At 44.5% G+C, this 19990-nt stretch overlaps 1 protein-coding gene across 2 annotated transcripts in view; it reads right to left on the reverse strand.

The window, feature by feature from the left end:
- KCNS1 (potassium voltage-gated channel modifier subfamily S member 1) overlaps positions 1-19990 on the reverse strand; it is an 84257-nt gene that overhangs the window by 56040 nt on the left and 8227 nt on the right. For both annotated transcript variants that reach the window (XM_053243427.1, XM_053243426.1), the window contains exon 2: positions 4743-5732. In XM_053243427.1, the coding sequence (XP_053099402.1) occupies positions 4743-5705 (963 nt within the window). In that variant the 5' untranslated portion in view covers positions 5706-5732. The remainder of the gene's footprint in view (positions 1-4742; positions 5733-19990) is intronic.

Below are 19990 nucleotides of genomic sequence, written 5' to 3' on the forward strand. Positions count from 1 at the left end.
CATCTCAACCTGAACTGCATTATTTCAGGGGCAGGAACTTCAATGAGCTGAATGCGTTTCAGTGGATTAGAGAACATCCAGAGTGTCTTTTAGTGAGAAAAGATAAGCAGGCGTGACCTGAATATTAATCTTAACCTCTCCCTGGGTAACTCGATTCTTTCCCCCACCCTCCGCAGCCCTGAGGAGTTTACTCTCCGAAGGCACTGTACGTTCCCATGGTGGGAGGCAAATTATGATGAGCATCACTCCACAACGTGCATGCATGGAAAATTAGAGTCTAAATCTGAAGCAACAGCAGATGATGTTAAGCGAGATTTGTCCTCCATGGAGGTTTCACAGCTGCGCTTGATGGCAATAAGGAGCTGGAAGCATTAAGGAGCTGGAAGCTGGGTGTCACTCAGCAAGTTGGTGGCATGGCTTAAATCAAAACCTAAGAAACTTAGGTGGCTTGCCAGACCTGTTCAACCTCTGGACCCACCAAGCCAAATGCAGCCCACCAGCTGTATATTAGTCCCAGGGTGTGGTTTGAGAGTGCACAATGTGGCCATCTTACCAAAGCTGATCTTGGCAGATCAGTGCCAGGAGGAGTGACAGGAACACAGGAAGCTGCCGCCTACCAAGTCAGACCATTGGTCCATCTAGCTCCGCATTATCTACTCTGACTGGTAGTGGTTCTCCAAAGTTTCAGGCAGGGTTTTTCCTCAGCCCTACCTGGAGAAGGCAGGGAATGAATCTGGGACCTTCTGCACGGTATGCAGATGCTCTACTACTGAGCTACAGCCTCATCCTCAGGTGTCTACCTGGGAACCCCCCCCCCCACCTTGAGTTTCATGATACAAGATAAGTGAAATAAAAATGAAACAAATATTCTGTGGCCTGCCAGGTTTGGAGTTAGGCAAGTAGTAAGAAAAGGAGGTTTATTGAATCTCTGCAAAGCTGCATTCAGCCAAGCAGTGGGGCACAAGTGTACAGACCCACAGAAAACGAGGGGCCAAATAAAACAACCATCTAATCAGAACATCTGCTGCAAAGCACAGAGCTATTCATCCACTATGTTCCCTGTTCAACCTATGCAGTCTAGATCACAATTCATCACAAAAGCAGGACCACCACAGAAAGGTGCTTAAAGGGCAAATAGCTAAAGATGATTTGCATTTAAAAAAAAAACCCCAAAGCTGTACACCGCAGGAGAAAGGGAGAAGTTTTCCAGCATTACTTTGGAGCACCTAGAACCTCAGTAGTGTCACTCGAAAAACATCATTCCAACGAGGTTAGTAACTGGTTTTATTTCTTGCAAACAATGCAGAAGCTTACATGTTGGGAGACAATAGCTTCTGGATGGATTCATGAATTAGGATGAAGTTCATAATTACTGGAGATGGTTTCTTTCGGATTGTGAAGGTTGGATGATAATTCTACCACATGAAAGGATTGTGGCTTAACCAACCACAAAGAAAGCTTCTTCTTGGAGTGTCCACAATGGTAAGTGCCCGGAATGAAAGTAAAAGAAAGGGCAGAGCTGCGAGCACTGGATTGACTGGTGAGGAAACAGACCCTTCTAAATGATCCTCTAAAAGGTAAAAGGTAAAGTGTGCCGTGGAGTCGGTGTATACACTGATTATTACACAGACTCTGCCAGTAGATCTCTGCTTACAGGTTCAGATACTTCTGGCTAATTCTATGGCACACAGAATAAGAAACACTAGTGCTACATAGACTGGTGGCAAGATTAACACAACAATATGGCTCTATACTCTAAATGCATTCTAAACCCATGATGCTGTTGCTCCCAACCTAATTTAAGAGGGGAGAAGTGTTACATTTACTATTGCTCTCTACTAAGTCATCCTAAAGGAAGTTTAAATCAAGTGCATCTTCACACCATCAAGCATCCTATGTTTCCATGTGGCAGAGTGTGAAGTCCTAGAGGAAGCAGAGAAACCCCCTCCAAAAATCACCCTTCCTTACCCCATGACTTCTCAGACAAAGAACCCCAACACCATAATTTATTTACCCACATCTAATTTATTTACCCACCTGTTCAGACATCCAATAACCAAGTATATTGCACCTTAGTACATGGGGAATGGAAGTGCACCCACTGGCCCTGCCCAGTTAATTAATGCCAGCATGCTCTGTAGCTATGCCCCCTGCATTCAACATAAGCTCATGAAGGCAAGCAATGAACCCAGGAGTTTCTCTCCCTGTGACTTGGAAAACTAGGCAGCCAGTGCTCCAAATCATAGAAAGCAAAGTCTTATTCCATGGGTTCTCAAACTTGTAGTCCAACATCACCTGGGGATCCAACTCCCATCATCCCCAGCCACAAGGGCCAAAGGCTACTGTGGCTGAGGATGATGGGAGTTGTAGTCCAACAAGATCTGGGGACCCACGTTTGAGAACTCCTGCCTTATTCAGACATTACATTGTATGTGCATTCAAGTGTTTGTACACATGTACATGTTTGTGTGTGAATCGGTGTACATGCATTCATTATTTTAATAGTGAACCTGGGTACAGACCCTCTCAAATGCAGGCACAGAAAGGAAGTGTACTGAAGAATTCAATTCAGCTTCTTCTCAGAGAGGAAGTCCTTTGTCTTCCCCAACTTCATTTATCATTACAATGCTAGGCCTCTTAAAAACAAAAACAAAAAAAGAGCAGAACAGACTTCAGCCCCCCAGACACCCGCTGCACTGTAGGAGATTCCCATCTCTGCCATTTGCTCAGACAGCCAGTCATGCACACACACATCCAACTGGCCCTGGAATTCCTCCTGGTCTCAGATGAATGCCAGTTCTTGCAGGACAGCCGTAGGCTGGCTGGCAGCAGTCTTACAGACAAACGAACAACCATCAACTGAGCTGGAAAGATATTCCAAGTATTAGATGCCAGCCTTTACATTACAAAGATGTCCAGGGATTGTTTTTCAAGCCCTGATGGATCAGGATAGATGTACACAAAGTCTTCCATCACCCACTGGCCACCACCCCACCCCCATCCAAATGATGTGCATAGAATTTTTTAAAAATGTGAAAAGCAATGCTTAATACTTAGCATTTGGATGTTTCATGGAACCCAGCGCCACTGGACAAGAAATGGATGAGGAAGAAAACAGGGGTGTAGGCATGGTAAAGGATCATGTCAGTGATGGGGTGGCAGGGGGATTTTCGCTGACCCCCACGCGCGTGCATGCGCACATGCGCGCGCGCACACACACACACAGTTCCCTCTAAGGCCTGTGCATGCTCACAAGTGAGCCAGCGTGGTGTAGTGGTTAGAGCGCTGGACTAGGACCGGGGAGACCCGAGTTCAAATCCCCATTCAGCCATGATACTAGCTGGGTGACTCTGGGCCAGTCACTTCTCTGTAGTACACCACTCTGGGCTCCTTGGAGGAAGAGTGGGATATAAATGTTAAATAAATAAATAAAATAAATAAATAGTTTTTGGATGTCCACTCAATTCAATTTAGATCCTGCTCAGGTTGAATCAGGAAGGCCCCATTCTGGATGCAGGTGCACACACACTGCCGTGATACTGTTGGCCAGAACAAAACTCATTCCACACAGAGATGAAAAGAATTAGAGAGACCACTGTCTCCCCCCACCTCCCACCCCCAGAAGTACTCCCTGCAACTCAGAAGTCAGGCCCTGGCCCCCAAGGGTCACACAGCCCTCAAGGACCTACTTCCAAGTAACAGGGATCACTTGGGAGGACGGAATCAGCAAAAGTCATCCCCTCACATGCAACACTGCTCTGGACTACTAAATGTTGCAGAGTCACTTTGTATGCTAAGCCTCTGCAGAGCTCATGAGTATGTCAGGAATTGTGCTTGTGAAATAGGGAGGGGGGGGGATCTTTATCAGTTGTCCATCTAGCTGCCATTTACCCTATAAAAAAACTCCTATTGGTGTCAGGGCCATGCCCCCATGGAGCAAATGGCAGCTGTGGGGGTGGGGGGCATGTCCAGCTTGGGGGCTACAGCAGAAACCAGGTTACCCCCTGCTAACTGGGCAAAGTGGCAATTCTCTTATATTTAGCAGGGGGGAAGCAACTGGCCCTATCCAACCCCAGCATAATATCCCTCCACTGGTTCTTACTGGTATCCACCTTGTATTTCTTTCAAGATTGTGGGCCCTTTGGGGACAGGGAACCATGTAATTTATTTCTCTACTTAAACCACTTTGAGAACTTTTGTTGAAAAAGTGGTATAGAAGTATTCATATCAGTAGTAACAGCACTAAGATCCCCACACTTACACCATGAGAGGAGAGCAGGTCTTGTGTTGGCAAGCATGAATTGTCCCCTCTGCTAAGCAGGGTCCACCCTGGCTTGCATTTGGATGGGAGACTACATGTGTAAGCACTGTAAGGAGTGGAGCTTTACAGGGTGCTTACAAGGGTGTAAGCACCCTTAGGAAATGGAGCCACTCTGGCAAGAGAATCTGCATGCAGAAGGTTCCAAGTTCCCTCTCTGGCAACTCCAAGACAGGGCTGAGAGAGACTCCTGCCTGCAACCCTAGAGAAGCCGCTGCCAGTCTGTGTAGACATTTCTGAGCTAGATGGGCCAATGGTCCGAATCGGCAGAAGGCAGTTTCCTATGTTCCTATCCCAATGTGGATCACCCTCCCCTACATCTGCTGTTTAGCAGAGAAGAACTACACTCATTGGGACCAAGGACATGTTTAACATAGCATTTTGCTTGGAAAGAACATGGAAACAGGCCCCATGCCAGGTTTACCTTCAAGGTGGCTCCTAAAGACCTCAGGCCTGTTGAATGCCGTGCCAGCTTCAGCACCCGGAATATCCTCATGAGGCGGAACACCTGAACCACCTTGCTCACATTCCCTAGCTCAGACTCGCTCCCAAAGATCAGGTCCACCACCAGAGTGAAGTAGAAAGGCAACACAGAGATAATGTCAATCAGGTTCAGGGGGTGCTTGAAAAACTTCTTCCGGTTAGGTGCCAAGAGCAAGCGGGCGGTTACTTCAAAAGTGAACCAGGCGATGCAGAAGTACTCCAGTTTTTGCAGCACCGAGTCATCCAAGTTGCCGTCCTCGTCAAACAGCTGGTACTCCTCCATGCTGTGGATGCACGTGGCTGCAATGGAGGCCAGCACCACACTGATAGACACAAAGCTGAAGAGTTTGCTGGGGATGGAGTAGCCCGGGTTCTCCATGGTGAGCCACAGGCGCTTGCGCAGATTGCCGCAGTGCAGCGTGCTGTAGCGGAGCAGGTCATGGTTGAAGTCGGAGATCTCATCTGGGGATGTGTCCACGCTGCTGACCTCGCTCTCTTCGTCCCAGTTGTGGTGACGGCTCTCTAGTTTCCGCTCATGATAACGGTAGCTGCAGCAGGAATCCAGGAAGAACTCATTGATGCCCCAGTACTCAATCTCCTGGCAAAAGGAGAAGACGCACAGCTCCTCCATAACATGCAGCTTGCCCGTCTGGTAGAAGTGGAGGACATACAGGAAGAATCCGGGGTTCCGGTCAAAGTAGAACTCCCTAGCACTCACATCATAGTCATCACACAACTGAAGGATGGACTCCTCTGAGTCACAGGAAAGCAAGCGCCCCAGGCGTGTGTCTGGGAACTTGGAAAGGGCACTCGAACTAAGCCTTCTTCTCAGACCCCCAACGTTGATGTTGATGACGTCATCCTCAAAATCAGGATCCCAGTAGTTTAGGGTCTTGTTGACCATGATCAGCAGAGCCCGGGCTAATTTGGCCTGTGGGAAAAACACACAGTCAGCAAGAGGCATTTTTCCATTTAAGACACTTGGATACGGCTTTTCTGCAGGGTAAACCAAAGCAGTTCAAACATGCACACAATAGCATGCTGGTCACATAAATGGTGTTTAAGGAAGTTTTTCAAAGTACCAAAAGCAGCTCTATGTAACATTTGGAAGGGGCTTATTATTTGAGGAAGGACAGATCTGTGATCCCCTTGGATCCATGGAAACCAGTTGCAAAGTACTTCAAATCCTGGCCAGCATCCTTTTGGCTAGCAGAGACTTAGAAATCCAACAAAGATGACACTTGCTCAACAACTTTGTCCCCAAAAAGGAAAGGCTACGGAGGTCGGACTACAAAGCTGACTTTTTATCAAGTCAGACCATTAGTTTGTTTTAGCTCAGCTTTGTGAACACCAGGGCTACACAACTTCAGCCCTCCAGTTGTTGAATACAACTTCCATCATCCCTGACTATTGGCCACTGCGGCTGGTGATTATGGGAGCTGCAGTCCAACAACTGGAGGGCCAAAGTTACACAGCAGCCCTGGTCTACACCGAAAAGCTCTGCAGGGTTTCAGAAAAGGCCTCTCACTGTCCTGCATGGAAATGCCAAAGACTGAACTTGGGACCTTCTGCATGCAACCTACCTGACATAGTTAGCTACATTATGGTTTTGAAAATTGATTGAATTACTTCCTGTTGGAAGCCAGAATGGGAACAGGTTCCCATTAAGCACACTGCCACACTGCTCATATCTTTAAGCACAGCATATTTACCAATGGGCAAGCCCAAACAACATAACATAAGCAGGTCAAACTGAGCTTCACATTCCTCCAACTCTGGCTCTGTATTCAGAATAGCAACCCCCAGGTTGAGCAAATTTTGTCTGCAAAGTAGTTGGCAAAACTAGGGGTGTGCATGGACTGATTTTTGCAGTTCAGTTCAAATTTGAACTGAACCACTGGTCTGCAAACCAGTTCAGCTGAACCAGCCGGCTGGTCCAGTCCATTTGATATAACCAATGGGTTCTGGTGAGGATTCCCCTTTACAAGCAAAGGGGAATCCTGCCTTTAAAAGGCTTCTAAGGATGGAGGGAGGGCACCTTTAAAATGTAGGTGTTTACCAATCCTCTGGCGGCGTGGTTCCAGCCTCCACAGAGGCGATTTGGGTGACCATGCAGATGCTGGAGTTGGAGGCATGTGCAGCTCAGTGTTGACCTGCTCATGTTCATCATTCTCATTTGGACTTGCCCATTGGTAAATGTGCGGTGTTTAAAGATATGAGCAGTGTGCTTAGCGGGAGCCTGTTCCCATTCTGGCTTCCAATAGGAAGTAATTCAATCAATTTTCAAAACCATAATGTCGCTAACTATGTCAGGTAGGTTGCATAAAGAAGGTGCTAGAGGATCGGGAAGCTGCTAGAGGATCGGGAAGCACCTAGATTTAAAGGTGCCCTCTCACTGATGCACCAACTGCCCTTAGAAGCCTTTTAAAAGGCAGGATTCCCCTTTGCTTATAAAAGGGAATCCTCACTGGATTCCCCTTTACACACAACGGACTGGGCACATAGGAAGCTGCCCTATATGGAGTCAGACTATAGGTCCATCTCACTCAGTATTGTCTACACAGGCTGGCAGCGTGAATTCTCCAAGCATGCAGGCAGGAATCTCTCAGCCCTATCTTGGAGATGCCGGGGAAGGAACATGGAGCCTAGATGCTCTTCCCAGAGCGGCTCCATCCCCTAAGGGGAATATCTGACAGTGCTCACACTTCTAGTCTCCCATTCATATGCAACCAGGGTGGACCATGCTTAGCTTAAGAGGACAAGTCATGCTTGCTACCACAAGATCACCTCTCTTCCCACAATAGTCACCCACTATTACTGCCCTATCCCTCTTTGACGCCTCTCTTACTCTCTGTGCTTTGATCCAGAGAGAGAGCATGTCCCTAGGAACACATTTCTTTTCAGTCCTCATAAGGTTACCCATAAGGATTCTGTGGAGGACTCCGGTCCACCTAGGTTTTCTAGCTTTTAAGAATCTGTCCCTTCTTTGATATACAGTACTACTCCCCGCCCCATCCTCCCCTCCCTGTCCCTTCTGTAGAGGTTATATCCTGGAATAACTGAGTCTCCCTGGTTCTCACTGTTCCATCAGGAAGAGGGAGCTTCATCAATGTTCTCCAGCTGCCTCTCAGGGCATATGAAAATTGCGTGAAACTGGAGTCAACCCAAAGGACCTTTTGGCTACCAAGAAGAGGGAAGAAACCCCCAAACTGGGAAATATGGGAGGGGTAAGCAACATAGAGCATCTTCTGGCGGGGTGAAAGGGACACCCCATCCCTTTGAAAGGTGAAAGGTAGGGAGATCAAGGATCCTCCTGGGTCCACCTCAACAGGGGCGAGCTCAAACTTGCTCCTCTGTGCTGAGGCCCCTTTTGTTCTCTCCCCTCCCGCTGGGTCTCCCACCCACCAGTATTGCCCACCATCCCTTCCCGGTGGCCAGCCGGGTCCCCTCCCCACAAAAGGCTTGGTCTCGTTCGATTGCAGACCGAACAATCCACCTCACCTGGAGGCTGGTTCGGTTCATGATTGAACCATCAAACCAACCTGGTTTGTGCACACCCCTAATCAAAACTCTGCAGCAGGCAAAATGAGGACTCACCCCAGGATACAAATGGCAACCCAGAACCACACACCATTCAATGCAGTGAACAAGTTCTCCAGATAATTTCGTACATTTGTTTAGTACAGATGGCACCCTACAGAGCCGATGGTAGCAGGGAATAATGCCATCCCCTTGCACAGCCTTTTAAAGAAGGATCTACAAACTGATTAGACTTGACACAAGTTGTGCATCACCTGCAACAGCGGGTCTCCCACTTAATTTGTGTCAGATGTTCTGTAAAAGAAAAGAGGCCTTTGCTGATGCAAGGCGATGGGATAGTGTTAAGCATCCAACAACTTCCTATGCCAGACTTTTTCAGCTTTTATGTCACTACCTTTTAACTCTATGACTCGGTTTCTAGGCATAGATTCTACTGCTTTTTATGTTAATAGTTGCCAGTTTCACAGCTTGTATGTCTCCTTTTACTTTATGCAAAAGAAAGATATTGACTGATGGATCAACAGACGTGTATATAAAAAGAAAAAAGAAGGTGGGAAAGAAGACTAGATACATAAAGGTTTGTCATGCTGTGTCAGACCACTGGTTCATCAAGTCCAGTGTTATCTACTTTGACAGTTAATTTCTAGCGTCTCAGAAATAGGTCTTTCCCCATTTTATTTCCCGCTAGCTACCTGACTCCTTTAACTGAAGATACCAGGGACTGAATCTTGAACTTTCTGTATGCAAAGCAGGTGCAAAACCAAACTAGAGGGGTTCACTAAATTGAATCCAAGTAAAAACCCTACCCACACTAAAAAACAAACAAACAAACAACCCAATACTCATTTAGCAATAGCAATAGCAATAGCACTTACATTTATATACCGCTCTATAGCTAGAAGCTCTCTAAGCGGTTTACAATGATTTAGCATATTGCCCCCAACATTCTGGGTACTCATTTTACCGACCTCGGAAGGATGGAAGGCTGAGTCAACCTTGAGCCCCTGGTCAGGATTGAACTTGCAACCTTCTGGTTACAGGGCGGCAGTTTTACCACTGCGCCACCAGGGGCTCATTTAATACTTCAAATACAAAATCATCATTGCAAAACATAGTGGGATTCTAAAATAGTATGTATCACTCAATCAAACTTTATTTCGATCAAAGAGCAAATACATAAATTAAGAACAGTAACAAAATAAAAATGTTACAATCATGGATCATGACAAAGTCATTTTCAAGTCAAACTGAGTCATTTCCAACTCAGTTTGGATCATTTTTGTCACGATCCAAACTGGATCATGACAAAGTCATTTGCTGGTGTATTTTCATGGCTGCTACACAAAATTTAGCTATGATACAGGTTATTGAGTGGTTTATAGTATTGCACTGGAGAGGCGGGGTATAAATATTTTAGATAAATATATCTGAAAGCACTAGGTTTGTGTAAAACCCCTCCAGTCTATCTAGATGTCTTGACAGAAGAGGGGAAATACACCTTGTACGGGAGTCCTTATAAGAGGCACAATAGAACAGAACATGCTGTATTGTCTCTACCTCCTCTGACCCGCATGGGCAGGTTCACTCCACTAGGAACATAGGAAGCTGTCATATACTGAGTCAGACCATTGGTCTATCTAGCTCAGTATTGTCTTCACAGACTGGCAGCAGCTTCTCCAAGGTTGCAGGCAGGAATCTCTCTCAGCCCTATCTTGGAGAAGCCAGGGAGGGAACTTGAAACCTTCTGCTCTTCCCAGAGCGGCTCCATCCCCTGAGAGGAATATCTTGCAGTGCTCACACATCAAATCTCCCATTCAAATGCAACCAGGGCAGACCCTGCTTAGCTAATGGGACAAGTCACGCTTGCTACCACAAGACCAGCTCTCCTCCCACTAATGGCACTTTGGAGTACCTACCCTAAAAGAGTGCAGAAGGGAGCACATTATGTCTGGCCCTAAACACTCCTTCCACAGCCTAGAGAATGTAAGTGTTGTTAAATTATTATTTTTATTATTATTATTTATTCAATTTCTATACCGCCCTTCCAAAAATGGCTCAGGGCAGTTTACACAGAGAAATAACAAACAAATAAGATGGAACCCTGTCCCCAAAGGGCTCACAAATGCTTTTTGGGAACCAGCAAACTATTTACCACCCAACCCCTCACATTCTGAGACATCCGCCTTGGGGTTGTTTTTAACAAAAGGCGGTATAGAAATGTAAAAATAAAATAAATAAAATCCCATTAACTTTATTTCAATGTTCTATATCATCCACCCATTTAGCTTGTTCATATCCTAGAGAGATCTGTTGAAAGACCATGAGAGTAATTTCTTGGTGATTTCCATCTGGACAAATTATCACCCAGAAGAACTAACAGAATTAATCCGGACAGAAAAAACTTCACCTCAAGCCAACAGTTAATTGTGTGCTTCCAAACCCTCACCTCAATTTTGGGCATCCCAGTCTCCAGTCTAAATGCTGTGTTAGATATGCATCTAGGGTCAGCAAGAATGGACTTTAAGAATTTTGTTTGCACTTTGTCTCATCTCGGTTGATATAGATATCCATAGATTAAGTCCTTCTATTACTCTAGGGGTGCCTTTTTCGTACCAGCGGCTATTAAATTGTTAAAGGCCAAGATATATCCCCAAATTCTTTATGAGACGCAGAATGGTCCTCTGGAAAATTTCTCTCATCTTGAAACAGTACAAACTAAATTCCTGAGGGCAATTTTTCAGGTACCCAGGGGTACAGTAAATGCCGTCCTTCATAGGGAAGCAGGGGTCACCACTCTGAAAGCAAAAGTATAGTTTTGCATAATTAAAGTTTGGTTAAGCCTGGTCTTCTTTCCGGCTGATCTTGCCCCTTTAGTGTTATCAAGCAGTTTTGTTTCCAAATGGAAATCAGCTCTGAAATTAAAATTGCATCATTTGGGCACGTCTCAAGAAGATCTTATTGGGTGAGGATTAGAGCAGGCGCTTTGCTTTGTGAAGCAACAGCTCCAAGATATAGATTTGCAGGAGGAGTCCGCATGGTTACCCAAAGGAATTTACTTAGGTTCTCAAACTTTTAATTATAAACCAGCTGAATATTTAGACCAGAACTTGGTACCAGAATTTAGGAGATTTCTGACCCTCGCGTGATTGAACATTCTCCCTTCAGCAGTACGTGATGGTAAATTCAAATGACTTCCTTATGATCAATGCTGTTGTCCCTGTGGCTCAGGGGACATAGAGTCTATCACCCATGTTATTCTTTATTAACAGTTTTATAAGGACGCTCGCACCAAATTTATTGCTCCTATTTTAGCCATTTATCCTGGTCACACAGACCAATTTTATTTGGAAATTATGCTGGTCAATTTTAAACCTGTAATTTCAGATAATGTGGCAAAGTTCTGTTTTGTGGCGTTGAAGCTCCGTAAAGACTGTATTAGTAATTTGAATAGTTTGTGATTTTGTAAACTTTTGAAATTTTTGAATTTTCTTATTAATGCTATTAATTGTTATTGTTTGTTAATCTGGTCTGTGACTGCAATAAACATACTTCTATAGATACCCACGTGCCCCATATAGGATTTGGGCCAGGGTTTTGGCCTAAAAAGTTTCAGGGCTGCTGGAACTATTTTTCCTCCTTTTGTGTAGAAAAACCTCTTAATAGCCATTGAAGACCTCGATGCCGTTTGCATGATATACTCAATATGGGACTTCCAGATCCCCATGGGGTGGAAAACTACTCCAAGATACTTGAAGTTAGGCACCTGCTCAATTCTATTTCCTTCAACAATCCATTTTTGCAGTCTCACTCTTATTGCAAACATCATGATTTTCAATTTCTGAAAATTAATAGCCAACCTAATTTTCCTTGTAGTAATTGATTATAGTTCTTACAGCTTTAAGGCCAATTGGCGTACACAAGATGACTGCGGCATCAAGTTAGCATCAACCCCTGTTAACTTGGCAAAGAGGCACCTTTTAACATGGTGATTCTCTTTATTTAGCAGGGGGAGAGTAACCGGCCCTATCCACCCCCAGCACAATACCTCTAGTGACTGTTGCTGGTATCTAACTTGTGTTTCTTTTTAGATTGCGAGCCCTTTGGGGACAGGGTTCCATCTTATTTGTTTGTTATTTCTCTGTGTAAACCGTCTTGAGCCATTTTTGGAAGGGCGGTATAGAAATCAAATAAATCCTCATCATCATCATCATCATCTGCACACAAAAGTATGGGGATATCCATGCCCGCAATTTTAGGGGTGTGGAAAGTTGGATTATCTAAGCTAGTAGCCATTATGTTGATGTAGAAATTAAATAAAGATGGCACCAAGATACATCTCTGCTTAACCCCTTTATATGTGGGATTATTTCTGAGAGTAGCCCTTGTGGGCAGCATCATCTCATTGGTATTCGTATAAAGCTTCTGAATGAGGAAAGGTAGACATTTGTTGATAGATGTCTTTTCAAGTTTCCCCCAAAGAAACTCTCTCGAAATTGAATCGAAAGCGAATTTGAAGTCAAGGAAAGCCATGTATAGGGCAGAGTTGGCCTTAGGAGTATGTGTATATATTAAAATGATGAACAACAAAAATATGGTCAATAGCCGAGCGCCCAGACCTAAACCCCACTTGCTCATCCCCAAGAACACCTTCAGATTCCAGCATGTAAAAATTGTTCCAAATATTTGGAAAACAACAAATATTTGGACAAGTAACAAGTGGGTGAGAGTTGGTGCTGTATTTTTGAGAAGCAGAACCATACCCTGAATCGTCTTCTCTACATATGAAGACTACATTACACGTCGTCTTGTACCTTGAACAATTGGATCATTTAACCTTTATAAGAATTGTAAAAGATTTTACTACTGTATTTGGGTTCTACAATAACTATGAAATACTTTCACTATTTGAGATTTTTTAATTTTCATTTTAAATTTTTGCATAAGAATATGGAATGTGGAACAATTGTTACATGCTATTTTAGAATCTTACTATGTTATACTTTACGGTAATGATTTTGTATTTGAAGTATTAAAAGACTATTTCTTAAAATTTATTTGGTTTTCTGTGTAGGTAGGGTTTTTATTTGGATGCAATTGCAAAGCAGGTGCTCCATGCCCAAAAGGCTATGATAAGCACACATCCACCCAAACCAATATTATCGGTTGCTGGCTATGATATGCAGATTTGCACCAGATTCTATATTGGGGTTTTGGTTTGTTTTTTTAAAAAAAAGAGGAAATCTGAAACAAAACACATTTGTAAGCCTAGTCACACATATAACAAAAAGCAATTCGCAAAACTCTGTGCCAGAAAAGGCAGTTCAACCTATACAGAGGCTGACATCCAGACTAACAACACTGGTGCTAAGGAGAGCAGCAATTTTTGTCGGTCTGTCTTTTACCTCCAAAGCCCATTGTGCCTCCAGAAAATATGTCCCTGTGAGTCATGCATCCCTCAGACATGTTTTCAGGGGGACACAGTGGGCTTCAGAGGGAAGGGAAAATAGATAAAAATCACCACTCTCCGCATCACCAGTGTTGTGTTAGTTTGGATGTCAGCCAGAAACATCTACAAAAACAACTTCTTCTTTCCAGCTCCAAGGATAGGGCTTTTTCTTCTATAAAAACAACAAAAAGCGGGGGCAAAGACTATACACAATAGCAATAATTAAAGGAGTCCTGGAATAATTGCTTCAAAGAATTTGCTCTAGAGCTTTGTTCGATGGCTGACATCCTAACAAAGCATGCATGTTAGGACAGAGCCTCTGTGGGCATGCGATAGAGGCCCATGCACAACTAACAATAATCTTCATCATCACACTTTGTTAGCTGCCACATAATAAATTGTTCTCTGGGCAGCTCACACCATCACCACCACAATAAAAACATCCAATTAAAACATTTGTTGTTGTACACCGCCCAGAGCCTTCCGATGGGGCAGTACAGAAATTCCACACACACAGACCCCAGTTTCCAGTTACAAGAACGTCACCGCACTTAAAACTGGAAGCTAAAAACTTAAATCCTTATGAAACTTGGAGAGAAGAAAAATGGTTTTGCCTGACACTGCAGTTTAGGTGTGAAGCGAGTCTCTCTTGGGAGAGCGTGCCATCAACTGGGCACCACAACTTAGATGCTGAAATGTACCTACACTTGAGGCACTCACGCCATGGCATCAGATGCTGAGTCTCTTTCTTCCCACAGATGTCTGTCCTTGTTTGGCCCAGTACGGAGGCTTCTACTGCTGCATTCATGATGAACAAACATGCTCCTTAAATCCAACAGTAATGAGAGCTCTCTTACTATGGAGGTATTTTCCCTGCTCCTAATATTGCTTTACAAACATCTAATTTAATATTCCTCAGCACAGTGGAAAGCAGAGCTGCTGATACTTTGAGGTTCTCGTTAAGTACTGCCCTCCTGTCAGTCCTCCAGGTTTGCACGAAATATATCAAGCGAGATGAAGTAATATTGGTTAATTATTAATCACCTGAGTCGGGAGCCTCCATCCTTCAACTGAGAAGAGAGCAGGTGGTTTTTCTGTCTTTAAAAAAAACCAAACCAAAAACTTTTTGCTCTTGAATTTTAATACACAAGCTCTCGCAGCGACATATTCAACCACACCGCTGCAGAGTGCAACTCCCCACCAAGTTACACAACAGCATCCCCAGGGCATGTGCCTCTTAGAACACTGAAGGAGGAAGAGGGAAAACATATCTGCATTTTTAGATGGGCACATTGGTCAGTGGGCAAAACACAAAGGCAGAAAAAGGGTTGCATTTGGCTGCTCTCTCTGGGCTCTGGAATTTAGCAAGATTTTTGATCTAGTTGAAAGGGGATTCTGCCACTTCTGGCTTCTAAAGCTAATATAGGCAGACATGCTTCCCCAATGATTGTGCAGGCAGACAGGGGACTCCCGCAGTCATCATACTATCTGAATGCATGCTGGGCAAACACATATACCCCCAGCAAGTTCCAGAGGAATAGAGTCTCTCAGATTTCTGATTTCATCAAAACCAAGATCATGTTTTACTGCAACATTCTGATTTATTTTCCTGGGGCTCTCTTTTTGGTTGCTTCTGCTTCCCGTTTCAGTCTATAGCCATCCGTTTTAGAATAGGATGGCTATAGATCTAAATAGACATCACTCAGGATTGCTTCCTGTTGCATTTCCTTGTTCAGCTTTTGAAAGGGTATCTAGAAAGTGGACAGAGATGTGCAACTTTGCAATTCAGAGAAAGCAGGTGAGAGCTCAGCAGATAAGCAAATGCTTTGCATGCAAAAGGTTGCAGATTCAACTCCTGGCATCTACGAATCCGAATCCATTGTCACGTATCAGGGAAGATCTCTTGTAGCTCTAGAGAGCCCCTGCCAATCAAACAGGCAGTACTAAGCTAGGAGGACCAGTTGCCCAACTCCATATAAACTATGAGATATGCAAGATATGAAAGTGATCCCAGGAGGTTTGGGAGACGCAAGGCGTGAGGTTTCCCGCCATTCTTTGGCCATAACCCTGAACTCATTTTCAAAATAAGAGTATGGAAATGATATTTCTACAGAACATTCAAACACTTTATATGCATCATCATAGTAACCCCAACTTTAATGTTTGCCAAGGCAAGGCAGAGAGATTGTGGCTTTCTCAGGCAGAACGTGCACCGCAAATGCGAGCTTGAAGCCCCTTCTAGTTTTTGCTCTTTCATAGGAAGCTGTCTTTACCGTTGGTCCATCTAGCCCAGTATTGTCTACCTAGACTGGCAGTGGCTTTTCCAAGGTTGCAGGCAAAAGTCTCTCTCAGCCCTATCTTGGAGATGCCAGGCAGGGAACTTGGAACCTTCTGCATGAAGGCATGAAAATGCTCTTCCCAGAGCAGCCCCATCCCCTAAGGGGAATATCTTACAGTGCTCACACATGTAGTCTTCCATTAATATGCAGCCAGGGCAGACCCTGCTTAGCAAAGGGGACCATTCATACAAGAATGGTCTTGTTCATACAAGACCAGCTCTCCTCCCCGAGCCCTATTCAGGATTCAGACAACCCTCAGCAACACGTTCATCCAACACAAGTAAAGCATCTGAAGTAAGTCTGGAAATCCCACCCCCTGCACATCAGTGACATGTCACTCACCTTCCCCTTGCTGCTCAAAGTTACAACAGCATTCATCTGAAAAGGTGGACACTATAAGCATGATCACGCCCATTTCCATGATTAGCAAGCTGGGGCACCCCAGCCAGCTAATCACAGAAATGGGTGTGATCACGTTTATGGTATTTGCCTCTTCAGATGAACGCCACTGTAACGGAGCAGCAGGGGGAAGGCGGGGTTTCATGACAATGACGCCCTTGGGGCGGGGCTTCCAGAACCGCTTTGGATGCTTTATTAGTGTCTTTTTCTCTGAATGCCTGAACAAGGGTGCTGGCGATTCCTGGAGCTGATTGTTTTGTTCTCTTGTAACCCCATGTGTTTGCTGTCTCAATTGCTTTGTTACAGTGTATGTTGGTGTTTTTATTTTATTTATAACTGATTTTATGCTGTTATGGGTTTGTAAGCCACACTGAGGTCTCTGGACAAAAGGCAGTGGCTGTCATCCTGACTAAGTTTATTAGAGAAAGCTTTATTGAATCTGGTAGTCCTTTAGAGTAATTCCTGCATAATTTAAGTCAGGATGTCAGCCAGCATATTAATGTGAAAAGCAAACAAACAAGAGATCTCCAATATATAAGATATATCTTAGCCAAATATATGGAGTTGAAGATTTTCCACAGAAGGTTTCCTATTTTTACAAATGCACTGCTTTGTAAGATTAATTAGTAACCATGAATGGATGCCCTTGGATGTCCATGCAATATTAGGCAAGTTTGACAATTTCAAAGCTGTAATTTGGGTTTTCCTGTTTGTTTAAGAAGTGTGTGAGATATAAGGTTAATGACTTATTGAGTATTCCAATAAGATTTCTACATAAAGCTTTGAATTTGTTTTCCAATACAAAATTGTCTAGAAAGCCACAATTTACTACTATGCTGAATACTCATATACCACTTTTCAACAGAAGTTCTCAAAGCAGTTTACATAGAAAAGGAAATAAGGCCCCCTGTCCTCAAAGGGCTCACAATCTTTTTTTTTTTTTTTAACCCTTAAGGTAGAATCCAGCAACAATCATTGGAGGGATGCTGTGCTGGGGTTAGATAGGGACAGGTGCTCTCCTCCTGCTAAATATAAGAGAATCACCACTTTTAAGAGAGCTGGTCTTGTGGTAGCAAGCATGACTTGTCCCCTTAGCTAAGCAGGGTCCACCCTGGTTGCATATGAATGGGAGACTAGAAGTGTGAGCACGGTAAGATATTCCCCTCAGGGGATGGAGCTGCTCTGGGAAGAGCAGAAAGTTCCAAGTTCTCTCCCTGACTTCACCAAGATAGGGCTGAGAGAGATTCCTGCCTGCAACCATGGAGAAGCTGCTGCCAGTCTGTGAAGACAATACTGAGCTAGATAGACCAATGGCCTGACTCATTATATGGCAGCTTCCTATGTTTCTCAGTTAGCAAGTCTCTGCTCTTAGCTAATATACTACACCAGTTGAGAAAGCAGCCCTTGTACAAAGCATGTGCATGGACAGGCGAAGGCTGCAGTACACTGCCTCAAACGGAAATTAATTCAAATAAAATAAAAAAGCAAAACTTAATAAAGGCTTCACAAATGGAGAGGAACGGCAGGGGTGTGGGTGGGAGAGTAGCCGTGTCTGGTTTTTAAGTGTCTAGACGAGCATGCCATGCTGGAACTATCTGGCGAAGAAGAGAAGAGCCTTCAGAGCACTAAACAAAGATTAAAAGGTCGCAAAAAGATGCATGCATGGGGAAGGGCTGTTCTGTGCCTGGTCACCAGCCATAGTACATGAACTGTTCACAAAAGATCTGCAAGACGCACATAATGTTCTACGCAGAAGCTGTAATGACAGGTCTCTTTGGAAGAGAATAGTTTTCCCAGAAAGAATTAAAAAAGATATAATCCTGTGCTGGGAAACCATGCTCTCCCTGCCAAAGAATTCTTCTTTGAAGGAAGCTGTCTGGATCCCAGGCAAATAAGCAACCTCTAACAGAGCCCATTCGAAGGGTTATGTAACAGGTAGCCCCATTCAGGCATGGAGCTAAGTATGGGGGCTGTATCCAGGTACAGCATCCACAGAAGAGCACCTGCAAGTTCTGCCCCCACAATGATGCAACTCCCCGCCCCCCAGCTAGGGTTGCCATATTCTGGCTTCCCAAATTTGGGTGCCTAATTTACATATTATGTAAATTGGCTTGGAAATGATTTTTGAGCAGAATAGTGACTGCATATTTTGCTCCATAACTCCACTTCTACAAGGGCTAGAGCTTAGCTTTTTTTAAAAAAAGAAGAAAGAAAGCTGAAATCTGGGCGAATCTAGGTGGGCTAAGAAATCTGGGTGAGATGCTTAAAATCCAAGATCCTGGGGGGCATGGCAACTTTGCCCAAAGCCCATCTTCTCACTATATTTACAGCACCTGTCTGAAGAGACAAATGCTGTATCCCAGCATTCCTAATCACGGAAAGGATCTGCTCAGATAAATGCTACAAGCGGAGCAGGGGCAGGGCTTTGGGGATGGGGCACCGCGAGGCCCACAGGAGCAGGGGCAGGGCTTTGGGGATGGGGCATCTGTGGCCCACAGGTGCCCTTCCATGAATGCTGTACGTGGGTACAGCTGAACAGTTAGTTGTACATTGCCTGTTCAGATGTTCTTCACTATTTTGCAAGTGGAGTCCACTCTGGCCAAAATCTTCAGTGTGAGAGCCACTGTGCTGTGCAGTGCTGCACCTTTCTCAGTGTCGGGCAGGCAGGGGTGGAAGAGAGGCCTTTAGGAGAAACCGAACCCTGTTGAGCTCCAGTGCCCTCTTGGGAGGCATACGCAGAGTGCTAGGAAGCGTAGTCCTCCCCAGTGCTCTTCCCATGGAGCTCTATGGAGAAAGCACTGAGAAGGACTACATTTCTAAGCTAGCTCTGGGGCTTGAGAGGGCTCAGTTAGTTTCCCTTAAAGGAGCCCCACTGGTGCTGGGCAAGGCACAGCACTGCACGGTGGAAACAGTTGCCTCTGAGCAGTGCCTGTGTGGAATATTCAGCTTCGACTGAAGCTTTGCACAGTGAAGAATGAAGTTATGACTGCAGCCTATAAGCCATTGCATGCCTTGTAAAATCCTTCCTCAGGCTGAAGCAGAGCTGCAAAAGTAAAGACTGCACTGAACACTGCACGAGCAAATACATTCTTTAACTCTGTAGAAATCTCTTTCAAAAGAGAGAGAGAGAGAGATTTGTTCACCAACGTGTGCAACAAAATTGCCTGTGATCTGTGCATCGCTACTATTATCTGCGATAAACCTCAGAGCTGAATTGCATCATCGATTTTCCTTTCAAGCCTTTCTTTACACACACGTAAGAGGATCATTTCTGCAAGAGCGAACAAAGAAGAATATTGCCATCTGATTAACTTCTGCATGGGCTGTATCCTCACTGAAGCAAAGATTAATTTTGGGTGTCTTCCAAGAAAAGATAGATTATAATTTCAAACTACAGGCATAGAAACTTGCTTGTGGGGAGACAATACAGAGAGCCAGAAGGGTGCAAAAGCCATAATTTTCATA

The sequence above is a fragment of the Hemicordylus capensis genome, chromosome 4 (assembly GCF_027244095.1).
Source record: "Hemicordylus capensis ecotype Gifberg chromosome 4, rHemCap1.1.pri, whole genome shotgun sequence".
Taxonomy (NCBI): domain Eukaryota; kingdom Metazoa; phylum Chordata; class Lepidosauria; order Squamata; family Cordylidae; genus Hemicordylus; species Hemicordylus capensis.